The sequence below is a fragment of the Macrotis lagotis genome, chromosome 7 (assembly GCF_037893015.1).
Source record: "Macrotis lagotis isolate mMagLag1 chromosome 7, bilby.v1.9.chrom.fasta, whole genome shotgun sequence".
Lineage (NCBI taxonomy): Eukaryota > Metazoa > Chordata > Mammalia > Peramelemorphia > Peramelidae > Macrotis > Macrotis lagotis.
In genome coordinates, this window is record NC_133664.1 from 137,707,318 (window position 1) to 137,721,123 (window position 13,806).

At 32.5% G+C, this 13,806-nt stretch overlaps 1 protein-coding gene across 1 annotated transcript in view; it reads right to left on the reverse strand.

The window, feature by feature from the left end:
* Positions 1-13,806, reverse strand: part of CFTR (CF transmembrane conductance regulator) — a 230,398-nt gene that overhangs the window by 147,741 nt on the left and 68,851 nt on the right. The window contains exons 8-9 of the mRNA XM_074193848.1: positions 5,063-5,309; positions 1,347-1,439 (exon numbers count right to left, since the gene is read on the reverse strand). Coding sequence (XP_074049949.1) covers positions 1,347-1,439; positions 5,063-5,309 — 340 coding nt within the window. The remainder of the gene's footprint in view (positions 1-1,346; positions 1,440-5,062; positions 5,310-13,806) is intronic.

The following is a 13,806-nucleotide window of genomic DNA, read 5'->3' on the forward strand; positions in this document are numbered from 1 at the left end:
TACCAACTACCTAGCAATGAACCATTCCAATCTTAAGCAGTTCAAACAATGATAGATATGAATATTTCTTACAATCTATGATCTAGACATTTTCAAGTTGATAGAACCTCTACTAATGTGATTTCCTAGAACTCAGGGCCTTTGGTGAGCTATCATAGTCACACATTAGGGAAGCAGTAAATGTCCTGTTATAAATTTATTCTTAGACTGCAAAACAATTGAAAATCATAGCAAATATTTCATTAGATTCTAAGATACTCATATTCACAATATAACTGACTGAGCAGTTATACACACATACACAGGGAAAAAAAGAGCCCAGACATCTTAGGTTCTCCACAATATACAGCAGTAACACTATACTCAGCCTCATCTGAAAAAAATCATATGTGTAGTAAATGATCACATCTGGCAATTCCCCTGGCACATACTTTGAAATTCAAGAGGGAACTTCAGATACAAACAATTAAGGTAGAATAGCTGACTTCTCAGCTGCCTTATTACTAACCACATGGTTTATTTGAAAGACACCAATGAATTGAGGAGCTAAGGAAAAAGAAACTATCTCTTGTTCATGTTGGGGTGGTGTTTGGGATTTTTAGTAATAAAATGAGCTGAGCTAATTTTAAAACAATCTGTACATTTTCAGTAATTAAAGATGCAATTCTCCCTCTCGACCCAAAAGAAGCACAGGTGATTCAAGGACTAATAAATTCCAGTGAGTGAAATAACTGAAAATAAGAAACATGCTTTGACTTTTTTTCTTGTTCCTTTTCCTAGTTTCTTTTTTGGCTTATACTCTCTGGGCACAGCAGCTCTAATTGACACGAAAGTATGTTTCATATGTAAATGAAGCTAGGAAAGAGGAAGTTCCTGCTGTACCGTACTAGATCAAAATTATTCTCTAATATTAGAAAATTCAAAATGCTATTTGAGAGAACAGAAATACAAACAATTAATGGAGAAGTTTCCAAACTAAATAATAGCAAAAGAAAAAAGTATTAAAAATTATTGGTTTGTATATCTTTTTTGTAGTATGGGGCAAGTGTAAAAGACTGGGAGTGGATTTCATTCTACTCTGCTACTTTGCTGTGGGATCTTGAACAAGGAACAGCATCTCAAATTTGCAATTCTCTTTGACTAAAAATAATATGTAATATGTGCTTAAACTTTTTAAGCTGTAGTTTTTTTAATTCAAAAAATTAGGAGGGTTGGGTAATGCCAATTCTGAAATTCTATTACAGCCCTATCATCCTATAGAACAGATACAAAATATAAAAGATCAAAATGCTTAAATATTTATAGCAAATAAAATGAAATATTATTATTTATTTTTTAGTTCTGACCTCATCCCAGAATGCTGTTATGTTTTCCATGACAACATCTGTGGTTGTTAAGTTATATTCCAAGGTTTTGTATTCTTCTTTTTGTAAGAAATCCTGTTTATAAAAGAGAGCAGAAACAGATACCATGTGACCAAAAGTAACACACTGGTATATCTATTTCCAATGCATCATTATCTAAATTCCAAGTATAGGCATTAAATTTGAAACTTCTTTAATAATAGTTTCTTTTAGAGTTTCAAGAGCCAAATAATCCATATCGTACAATTCCAATATGAATTTTTACATCGTGGCAAAAACCAATTATTTAGACATACAAAATTTTCAGTAAAATATATTTTTGTTTGTTAACCAGGAATCAGTTCTTTCTTTATATGTCCAAATCGCAGAATGATTGACTCTGTTAGGAAGTAAACACTACCACTAAAACACTAATCTTTCTTTTACCAAGGACCCCACTGAATATCTGATAAAGCCTATGCATCCCTTTTCAGTCATGTTTTTAAATGTACAAAATAAATACAAGGACAACAAAAGAAATCAATTATATATGAAAAAATGTTAATGATCACAGGTTAATAAACCCTGCTCTATCCACATCACTAAGTGGTCAAAGCTGAGGATGGAGCAAAAAGAAGAGGCAGGAGCCTAATGCCAAAGTTGGCCAGGCCAGGAGATCAGCCTGAATCAGAAACCTGATGTTCTGATGGCACAGATAATTTTCCTGCATGGAGAGTGTTTGTATTATCTCTATTTTGCAAGGAAAACAGAATCCATAATTCAGGATTTATCTGAAATATCTTCATCCTCCAGTCATGATATTCAAACATTGGAGGCACCTCAGCACCTGTGATTTTCCCCCCTTGCTCAGAAACTCCATTTTAGAAGGACTCCCAGGCCAGCCATGACTTATTCTTCTTCAGGCTGCACTTCAGTTACCCACCCATATACAGTGTACTACAGGGATACCCACCATCTAATTTCCCACCCCACTCTTATTTTCAGCCTTTTATTTAACTTTATTTAACTTATTTAATTTTTCCCATTATTATGTAAGATCCTTGAAGGTAAGCACTGTCTTTCATTCTGCTTGTATTTCCTTACATTGCTATAAACCACACTGGAACAGAGAAGACATATAATGAATGCTCATTGACTGACAAAGTGGCAGTATAGTGTCTAGAAATATGGCTCCATAAAGGAAATCTACCTAAATTTTAATAAAATGTATTCTCCTTATAACAAATTAATATAATTTTGTCCTTAATAGTATTAAGATTTCATCTTTAGAACCATCACTACACTATAAACATACTAAACTAAGGAGATCTGATGCAACTCTTCCTAAAGGATCAATCCATGGTCCTAAGGAAAAAGAGATTTTCAGAAGTTACACAGGTTACTTTCCTTGCTAGGGAAGATAAGTGAGTAAAAGGACTATAAGAAGAAGTATATCTATCCCAAAAACTTTCCCACCTGTTTCTCTGACTCATACATACAGTTAGTTCTCTTGGAAACTGTGACCTGACTTTCAATAGAATCTAAATTGCTGGTGAATGAATAAATGTCATCTTAGAATCACTATGATTTAAAGTTTTCACTTTGATTAGTATTAGTATTATGGTATATTATAATTAGTATTATAAAAGATTATAGATCTAGAACTGGAAAGGACCTCAGAGACAAGCTAGTACAATTTTCTAATTTTACAGAAGAGGAAACCAATGCTCAATTAAGTGACATACTCAAGGTCTCCAAGATAGCAGTATTCATGAGAAGCAATATTCCTAAATTCAAAAGAGATCTAGCTAAAGGTCTAAATTTATATATAATTTATATAATTTATATAATCACATAAATATTAAATAATATGGAGGATGGCCTTGAAGTTTAAAGGAAAATTCTGGTTCAAATCCTGCCTCTGACATAATCTGTCTATGTGACCCCTGAGTAAATCCTTTCATCTCTCAGTGCTATAGGTAACTTTTTTTTGAGGCAGGTCCAAGGTCACAGAGCTAGTAAGTGACTGAGGCTAAATTTGAATGAAGGTCCTCTTGAATCCAGGTTTCTTAGTCTATCCACTTCATTACCTAATGGTCTCTCTAGGTAATTCCCTTTGACTAAACATTACAAGGAAAGTGTGGATCAGAAAGAATGCCCTTATTTGGGAATTCCTTATAGCAATAAACTCATAGGTCAAGACTCTACTCTTATTATTCCCAAGAAATTTAGGTAGTTTCAATAATATAAGGTGAACTAGAGAAATATTCTGAAGATTAGAATAAAAATGAAAACAATATTTAAATTAAATATTCAAAGGAAGATCAAGAAATTTTCTAAAAATATTGTCATCTGTGCAATTAAAGATAATGAAAGGCAGAGTGGTTCGGTTAAAGAACATTGGCTTTGGAGGAAGAGGATTTGGGTTTGAATCCTGGCTTTGCTCTTTACTATCTAAGTGACTCTTGGGGTCACTTAACCTCTATGGGACTGGGATTCCTCATCTACAAGATGAAGAGATTGAATTAGATGACCTCTAAGGCTCACTCAGCACTATTCTTATCATACTGCCTGGCTCATAAATGTTGGTGTTCTAAGTCCTTCATTTTTGAAGAGAACTAATGATGTCACAGGGTGATGTCTTAGCTTTCAAGTGAATTGAGTTCAAGTGAGGCAGAATTGCAGAAAGTCATCAATCCCATCTGGACTCATCAAAGCCCAGTGGCAAGACAAAAGACAGGACAACTGGTAATGGCCCAGGCTGCAATAGATGACTTTGGCAGATTTGCTGTCTAACCAAGTTCTAAGGACTCCACAGCTACTGCTTCAGCCACCTTATTGGGCATTGGAATTAATCGTTCTCTTCTTCTGATTCCTCTAGGGGAAGTCTTCACAGGCTTGGGGTAGACATCTCCTTAACTCACCAAGAGGTTTGAGGCCTATCAGTTGTTTTCAACCTGGTTTAGCCCTTCTGCCAAAACAGTTTTACTGGGTGTAGCCAGTGCATGTGCTACAACTTCTTGGAGGTCACAGATCAGCATTGGGTATCAGATGGACATCAAAAATAGATAAGCAACTCTGAAAAGGACTCAAAAAGCCATCGCACCATAGGCACTTATCCACTCTGAACATCTCTTATAGCTTCTGCCACATCACATGTATTTAATAAATGCTTATTGAATGACTAGTTCTATGATCCAATGAAACTTGAAAGAAGTCAATTCTGCATTTTAAAAGATACCTTGTTACAACATGTTCTTTAAAACTTCTTTTATAAAGTCTCAATGTTATCAGTGCTGGGTTTTGTAAATAATTTGCCTTGACTCATAAGACCATTGTGGCTCAAACATTAATTTCCAACCATATGATTTAGAAATATTTGTCCTAATAGAGACATATCTAGCAAATTTTGTATCTTTCTAGTTCTGTCACTAATCTATGTGAAAAATGAGTAATTCCAAGGTTAATTCAGTGAGAATTAACAGAAAAATCTCTGAACCTAAGAATAGTATCTCCTAAACCATTCTGTATCAATCGTGATTTTCTTTCAGCTCAATTTCTGAAGAAATATTCACCAGATTAAGAGCTATTGTCATGAAATAACCTATGCTTTAAAAAGACTCTTGACCAAAGACACCCATTTAGTAAAACTGATACACTTGCTAAGTTTAAAAATGTCCAGAAAGTGCTGCAGATTACATGAAAATATTACACATTACCTGTATTTTGTTTATTGCTCCAAGAGAATCATACCAGGTTTGCACAGCCCAGGGAAACTGCCGAGTAACTGCCATTCGAAGAACGATGCAGAATGAGATAGTTGTAAATATTTTTCTCAGAATAATTCCTTTGATCAAGGCATAAGGAAGCACAGCTAGAAATACAACAAAGAAACCTGAGAAGAAGAAAGCTGAACTATTGAAGTATCTCACATATGCGGTTTTTCGGGTCAGTTTCAGTTCAGTTCTGTAAAAACAAAACAAAGCAAAATGAATTTTGGGTAGAATTTCAGGGTTGCCGATTTAATGCATCTTGGAATTTAATCTCAGAATGTTATCTTTTTGCAAATTGCCATAGTGACTAGTACACTCTAAGGGCTTGCTGAAAATCTCATTCAACTTAACTGACATAGAATTAATTGACAAAAAGATGTGTTCAGTTCCCAAATATTTCTGGAAATCAGAAAGGAAGCATAATATAGACAAAGAAGGTAAGTCAATTTAAAATTCAATCCAATTCAATAAAATTTCATCACACATCTATAGTTAGTGCATTAGGCTTAATAAGAATAAAATCTCTGCAGTTTCACAAAAGATGATATTCTACTTAGATGCTAATATTTCTATTTTTATTTTTTAAATGTTCTTTTTTTGGAAACTGATATTTAGCTAATCGTGTCCTGCATTTATATCATCAAGTGAGTCTCAGCAAAATTTCTCATTCATTTCAAAGAAGCATCAAATGTAAAGATAAGTAGGATATGAAAATATATCTGAGCTAATGTTGCTAACTATATAATTATTCTTCTCACAAGAGTTCTTATGTTATGAAAAACTCAATTTATTCAACTGTTCACTTTTAATACTTTCTTTGTTTATAACACTCAATTTGAGATACTCTTCAGATACTCCCTAAAATATCGATTTGAATTATAAATAAACATAAGCACAATGCTACTATACATGATGGGCAACAAATATTATTTTTGAAAATTTTTTACTCTGGGAAATTGTTACAGGTGAAAATTTAAATAAATTTAAAAAAATTTAGATAATAAAAGAGTTACAGTTAAATGTGTGATGTTCAGAGTACCTCTCTAATCCTTGTAGATGATAATTAAGAAACTAATTATTGTGTCTTTGCATAATATTTCATTGTGTCCACTAGCAGAGATATAATACTAGATGGGATGATCTACAGGTCTCACTTTTTGAAACAATTTAAAGTAAGCATAATTTTTTTAAAATTAATGAAATTAAGTATGGAACTGAGGAAAATGATAAATGTGTAACTTTCCCTTGAAGTTTAAAAAAAGTAACTCATTGGCACCATACTAATAAAGATATCTACGATGACTTATACCTCAATACTTTTATATACAAAAAAGAAAATTTTAAAAATTAAACATTTTTAACAATTTAAAAAATTTTGACAAAAATTTAAACATTTTGACAATATTTTTGAATATTTTAGATTATTCCTAAGTTATATGTCAATAAGAAAGTTCTATTAAGCTTGCCATCATACCAAAGTCTTTCAGTATAAATGTTTAAACTTTGGAGATTTTCCAGCAGCTACTTGAACAAATAGCATTGAAATTTGAGTTAAGACACACGAGGATATGAGAAAAGGGAACAGTGAAAATGTATGTCAATACTGAGTCCAATTTCAGACTCATCTCTTCAAGGTGCCAGGTTGCTCAGTGGCCACAAGGACTCACCCCATCCAGCTTTGGCATAAAGAAAGAATAGCGGGACTAGGGACATGTACTAAAGGAGAGGTCACATAGACAATAGCACCCAGGTTATTTTTAGAGAGTGTAAGGAAAGTATGAATTAGTCCCACAATACATACATAATCCTATTAGGGGGTACTTAGTACTAAAGTAGTAGAAAATAAATTTTTAAAAAACTTTCCCAAAAATAACATCACAAAGAAAAAGGAAATCAAACACATGATGAAATGAAAGTGAATGAATTTACAAAAGCTACAAAATGATTTAGTCCATGAGTTTTACTTATTTTAATAAGTCAAGTTAAAAGTGTTGGCCAAGGTCAATTCAAAATTAATAAAATCTAACATTATAGTAAAACTTTAATCTGTTTTATGCACTAAATTACATATAAAACAATAAGAATGTAAAAAATATTAAACAGTTAAAAAACAAAAGAACAAGGGAGGGAGAAAGGGGCACTAAATAATACAAAAAAAACATAATTTAGAAAAAATAACTGGAAGCAGAAAAGGGAGAATTTTTTAAAAAGATTAACCTCCATTGAGTTGTATTTTTCATTACAAATTCACCTATGCTATCTATATGAATCATAAAAATACTTTATCAGTATCTTTTGAAAACTAGAAAGTGATTTTATGACAGAAATGCAATAAAACAATAGTTTGTCCTGAGCTTTGGAGCACACTTTTGCCCTGGTTCAATACTGGCACAGGCTGAGTTTAATAATTCTATTGCTCTTCACCAGAACAATCTATCTCTGAACATTTTATTTGATCTCTCTAGTAGATGCCAACTATTTCCCATATTTATGTCATTTCAAAACATGCCTTTCGTCAGCAATTCCTAAACTTTTCAAGCAACAGTTTCATACCACATTAAGGAACTAGATTCTATGAGTCACAACTAAGCATTTACTTTGCCAAGAAATCCCCAAATGGGGTTATGGAAAGTCAGAACAACTGAACAACCATCATTTACTCTTAGAACTTTGCAAACATCAATTTACAGTGGGAAGGATGGGTTTCACAAGATTATAGATATAAAACTGGAAGGGACCTTATAGATCAATCCAACCCTATCATTTTATAGATGGAGAAATTGAGGCCTGAAAAATGATTTCTCCAAGCTAATAAGAATTTAAGGTAAGACTTGAATCCTGATTGGAGACCTAGCTCTCCATTTACAGTAACATGCTGTACTAAAGGGAGAAATAACCAGTCAGATGTAAGGATCACCTTGCTGAATTTATCATTAAAGTCTGAGAAAAAAGGATAGCACATAACCAGTCACCTAGCTTGCATTTCTAGCACTAATGTATGGAACAAATTATAATTGGCCAATAATTTTTACTTCCAAAAACAATTCTGAAGGTCTACACAAAGTGTCATGATATTGTAAACCTTTTCTGGATGGTGATGCAAAAAATTCTGTGGTTTACCTGGATTTTTTCCTTAAATGGCATAACAAAAATAAATGACCAATAATCATGTTTGGGAAATAGTACTCTTTTACTCCTTCTATTTACATGGCAAGGGACTTAACATTTCACCTTTTCTTTCTTGTTGTTCCAATCACACACCTGGAGTTTAGTTTTCATTCCTGTCTACATGAATCAGCCCCTTGAATTCCAGGCAATCTGTATTAAGCCCATCCAAGAAAGCACTTTTCTTTTAGTCTAATTTTCCCTTTGAAACTTTGGTACAATATGTAACCCTACATCACTGATCTCTTTTCACCAATTTTCCTGAGCCAATGTGTCTCCCATCACTTAATTTCCTAATTTTTTCAAATTTCCAAATTCCTAATGTTTAAGGAACAAAGACCTTGACTAAGGAAAATTGACTTATTGTGGCTTAGAAAATCTGCTGGATTAATTTTTGCCAAGAGTTAGTTCAGGAAATGTACCACAGTCTGTACTGTATGTTTTCCCTGGGTATAGTCTTGAATGATCAAAGTAAGAGAGTTGTTTGGGTTGAAGCCAGAGAGAAGACCAAGAGCTAGACACTAATGTGTTTTTTTTTTTTATGAAGTACTACAAGTAGAGAGGTACTATGGCATAGTGGAAGGAATTCTGACCTTAGAGGCACACAATAGCCTTTTGACCCCGTGCAACACAATCTCTCACTGCTCTAGGCAACTCTCTGACTGAAAGTTGCAAAAAAGATTCCAATCTGTTTCATACATGAATCTCCCTCCTAAAAGCTCCATTAACCAATGAAAGCAAAGGTCCAAACCAAAACAAACAATTAAAACAAGTAAAATTTTTCATTATTTTGTGCCACACAATGCTAAATTCTTAGAATACAAAGAAACATACAAAATAGTCCATACTTTCAAGGACTTCATAGTCTAATGAACATTTTCAACTTCTGTTTTTTTTAATATTGGATTTTAGGCTCATCTCATTGTAATTATCATGATTTCATTAAGAAGGCCTTGTAATTCAATAAGCAAAACATCTTCAGCAAACAGAAATATCAATAAAGAACCTCTCTTCCATTTGAACCTTGCTCAGTATCTAAGATATAGAGTTGAAAGGGACCTTAGAGGCTACCAAATGCTACTCCTTTATGTCACAGATAAGAAGAGTGATGCCTAAGCAGGTAAAGTGACTTGCTAAAAGTCATACAAGCTTTGGGTAGAATTTATATCCAGACGCTCTGATTCTAGAGCCAGGGATCTTTCCACTATCTCATTTATATTCTCTAGCAATAACATATACTTCTGAGTGGGCATAACATAGAACTTCCTATTTTATACCTCAGTTTCCTAACAATCAAAGGGTTGTTAAATGGCTAACTCCATAGTTGCCTCTGCCATGGAAACTTATAGGATCTTCATTGTTAGAAAGTGCCCAGACTGAAGGCTATGTTATGTCCTACCAAATACACTTTTTTATAATAAACAAACGATACAAGGGAATTGTTTCTCTACTGCACATTCAGTTGTCTGGGAAATTGTGAAGACATTGTCATGTGTAGATGATTGTACAAGAAAGTGTGCCTCTTCCCTTCTCACATTTTCCCCAAAAATACCATAAATACATGTATATATCATGTTCAAAGTGATTTTATTTTAAAAAAGAGGCATGTGGTGTTAGATTCTAGTGTCTGCTCCATCACCAGTTTTGGTGATTTCCCCCCATGTTTTGGTAATTTCTTCTTTAAGATAATATGAAAAGTAATCTCTGAATGCTTTTCAGTTGATGCTGCCTCCAACATGGATTGCTTCTGCATACATGTCAATTCAGTTGCTCTTTCCAATTGTATTTTTAAGTGACATTTCAACTTGTACCCACACTTCCATCAAAGTCAATGAATGTCAAAGTAGACATTGATTTCATATGGAAATGCCTAATAGAGTTTGCTTTACATTTTCATCCTCCAAATGGATGTTATACATAATGTAAAATTATCTTTATGGTAACATTTTCCTTGTGTTCCTAATTAACAAGATAATATAGTTATGTGGCTCATAAAGTGATGTTTTGCACTAATTTTGTGCATCAGATAAAACCGATTCTATCAATTTTTTTTGATTTGCCTCTCCAGGGAAAAACCTGTGAATTTAAACTGTCATTAATTCCAACCTTCTATTTCTCCATCAATTCTTCCAGTTGTATATCTTAAGATCATATGGTCATTGATATGGAGCTAAAAGAGACCTCAGGAGTCAAATAATCAAATAGTCTTATTTTATATGTGAGAAAAATGAAGTCCAAGGATATTAAGTGACCTGCCCAAGATATCCCAGGTAACTCATGTCAGAAGAGGAATTTGAACTTAGATATGCTTCTTTAAAAACCTATATTTGTTTCACAGTAACATAGTATATGAATTTCCTTAAACTATGACATCACATTTAGATTGTTATAGTCATTCTAAAAACTATGCTTTCCCCCTTTGCTATTTTTCTACCACCATCGCTAGGTGGGGACAACAGGACTGAATACTCATTTGTTTTTCTTTTTTCTTTGGTTAACTCTTCCCATGTTATTTCACATACATCACCTTAGAGAATGAAGCAGTAGTGAATTACATTACTAAATGGAAGATGATTGACTGAAGAGAAATCATTCTTTTGATATTTTTTAGGAAATTTGCTTTAAAAATTTTTTAACTTTTTTTTTATTTTATTACATTTGAATCCCAACTTATTTCTCTTCCTCCCTCTCAAGTCAGCACAGAGGTCAATATTTGACACAGTTATATTTGTGAAACCATACAATAAATAGTTCTATAAATCAGTTCTTAGAAATGGATAGCATCTTGCTTCATAGATCATTTATCGTTGATTTGAATATCCATATAACTCAGAATAATTTAGTCATGCACTATTACTCTGTGAATAATATTGCTGATGGTGTACACAACATTCTCTTGGTTCTGCTCTTCCTATTTCTTGCAAGTCTTTCCATGTTTTCTAAAATCAACCTGCCCATTATTTCTTACAGAACAGATTCATTCCATCAGTCATATACCACAACTTATTCAGCCATTCCCTCAATTTTTAGATCTTAATCACCACAAAGAGAATTGCCACAAGTATTTTAGAACATATTGTTTCTTTTCTTTTTCTGTGATCACTTTAGGAAACTGACCTAATGGTATTGCCTTGGTTCCTTCCTCCAAAGCTTTTGACTATTTATCAGTTGAGTAATGGCTTATATTCTTATAAATTTGGCAAAATTCTCTATATATTTGAAATATGAGGTCTTTATCCAAGAAAATGTCTATAAAATTTCCCCCCAATTTTCTGCTGTCCTTCCAATCTTGGCTACATTGATTTTGTTTGTACAAAACCTTTTTAAATTTAATGTTATCGAAATTATCCATTTTATATCTAACAATGTTCTATATCTCTTGTTCATTTATAAATAATTCTCCTATCCATAAATCTGACAAATAATATGTTCCATGCTCTTTTGATTTATTTATGATAGCTCCCTTTATGTTTAGGTCATGTATCCATTTTGATCTTATCTTGTAAATGGTATAAGATATTGGTCTATGCCTAGTTTCTGAATGTTTTTCTAGTTTTCCCAACAATTTTTACCAATTAGTGAAATATTATTTTGAAAGTTTAAATCTTTATATTTATCAAACACAAGATAACCATAATCATTTACTACTGTGAATTTATCTACTTTATTTCATGGATCTACCATTCTACTTCTTACCAGATGCTATGATAATTACCACCTTATAATATAGTTTAATATCTGGCACTATTAAACCTTTTTCCCTTATTTTTTTATTAATTCATTTGATATTGTTGAACTTTTGTTTTTCCAAATGAATTTTGCTTTTTTCCTAGTTTAATAAAAAGTTTTTGTAATTTCATTGGAATGGCACTGAATAAATAGATTAATTTAAGCAGAATTGTCATTTTCTATTATATTGGCTCAGCCCACCCATTACCAGAATTTCTCCAGTTTTACAGAAATGATTTTATTTGTGTAAAAAAATGTCTTGTAATTATGTTAATGCAGTTCCTAGATTTATCTTGGCAGGTATACTCCCAGGTATTTTATGCTGTCTGCAGTTATTTTAAAATAGGGTATATTTTACTCTCTCTCTCTTTTTTTAGGTTTTTGTAAAGCAGTGGGTTTAGATGACTTGCCCAAGGCCATACGGCTAGGTAATTATTAAGTGTCTGAGACTGGATTTGAACTCAGGTTCTACTAACTCCATGGCCAGCAGTCTATTCACTGCGCCACCTAGCTGCCCTTTAATTGTTTTTCTTGCAGGGTTTTGTTGATAATATATAGAAATGCTGATAATTTATGGGAGTTTATTTCATATTCAGCTACTTGGCTAAAATTATTATTTTTTTCAACTAGGTTTTTGACTGAATCTCTAGGATTTTCTAAGTATACCATCATATCAAAAGAGATATTTCTATTTATCTCATTTGCTTTGCTTCTATTTCTTTTTTTTCTTCTTTTATTGCTATTGCTAGGTTTCTAGTAAAATATTGAATCATACTGATGATAGTGATCATCCTTATTTCTCTCCTGCTCTTATTGGGAAGACTTCTAACTTATCCTCATTACAGATATGATAATGCTTGCAGGGGTGGCTAGGTGGCACAGTGTATAAAGCACTGGCCCTGGAGTCAGGGTACCTGGGTTCAAATCCGGTCTCAGACATTTAATAATTACCTAGCCGTGTGGCCTTGGGCAAGCCACTTAACCCCATTGCCTTGCAAAAAACTAAAAAAGAAAAGATAATACTTGCTGATGGTTTTAGATAGATGCTTCTTATGTTAAGGAAAAATTCATTTATAAGTTATACTTTCAAATATTTCTAATAGGAAAGACTCTAGTATTTTGTTGAAAGCTTTTTTTTGCATGTATTGATAGAGTCATGTGATTTTTGCCTTTGTTATTGATAAAATCAATTATGTTAATAGTTTTCTTTATATTAACTTATCCTTACATTCCTGGTATACCACTTGGTCATAAGATATTATCTTTGTGGCATAGATTTTTGTGATTAGTATTTTATTGAGGATTTTTACAACAATATTCATTAAAGAAAGTGGTCTATAGTTTTCTTTATTTGTTTTTACTCTTCCTGGTTTTGGTATCATCACAATATTTGTTTCATAAATGAAGTTTGAAATGACTCCTTGGCTTATTATTTAAAAATATTTAATATTGAAATCAGTTGATTTTTAAACATTTGATAGAATTCACATGTAAATCCATCTAGTTCTGATGCTTTTTTTCTTAGGAAGTTCATTTATGGCCTGTTAAATTTCTTTTTGGGTTTATTTCATTTTCATTTCACCCGTTTCATTTTTCATATTGGTGATTAAATTTTCTTCACTTTTATTTAATCATATCAACAAGTTGTTTCTTTTAGTAGTTTTCTTTCATAAAAATCAAATACTAGATTTATTAATTCATTTTCTTACCAAATCTTATAAATCTCGCCTTTAATTTTCAGGATTTCCATCTTGGGTAAAATCCCAAATTGGTGGTTTTTTAATTGGTTCTTTTTT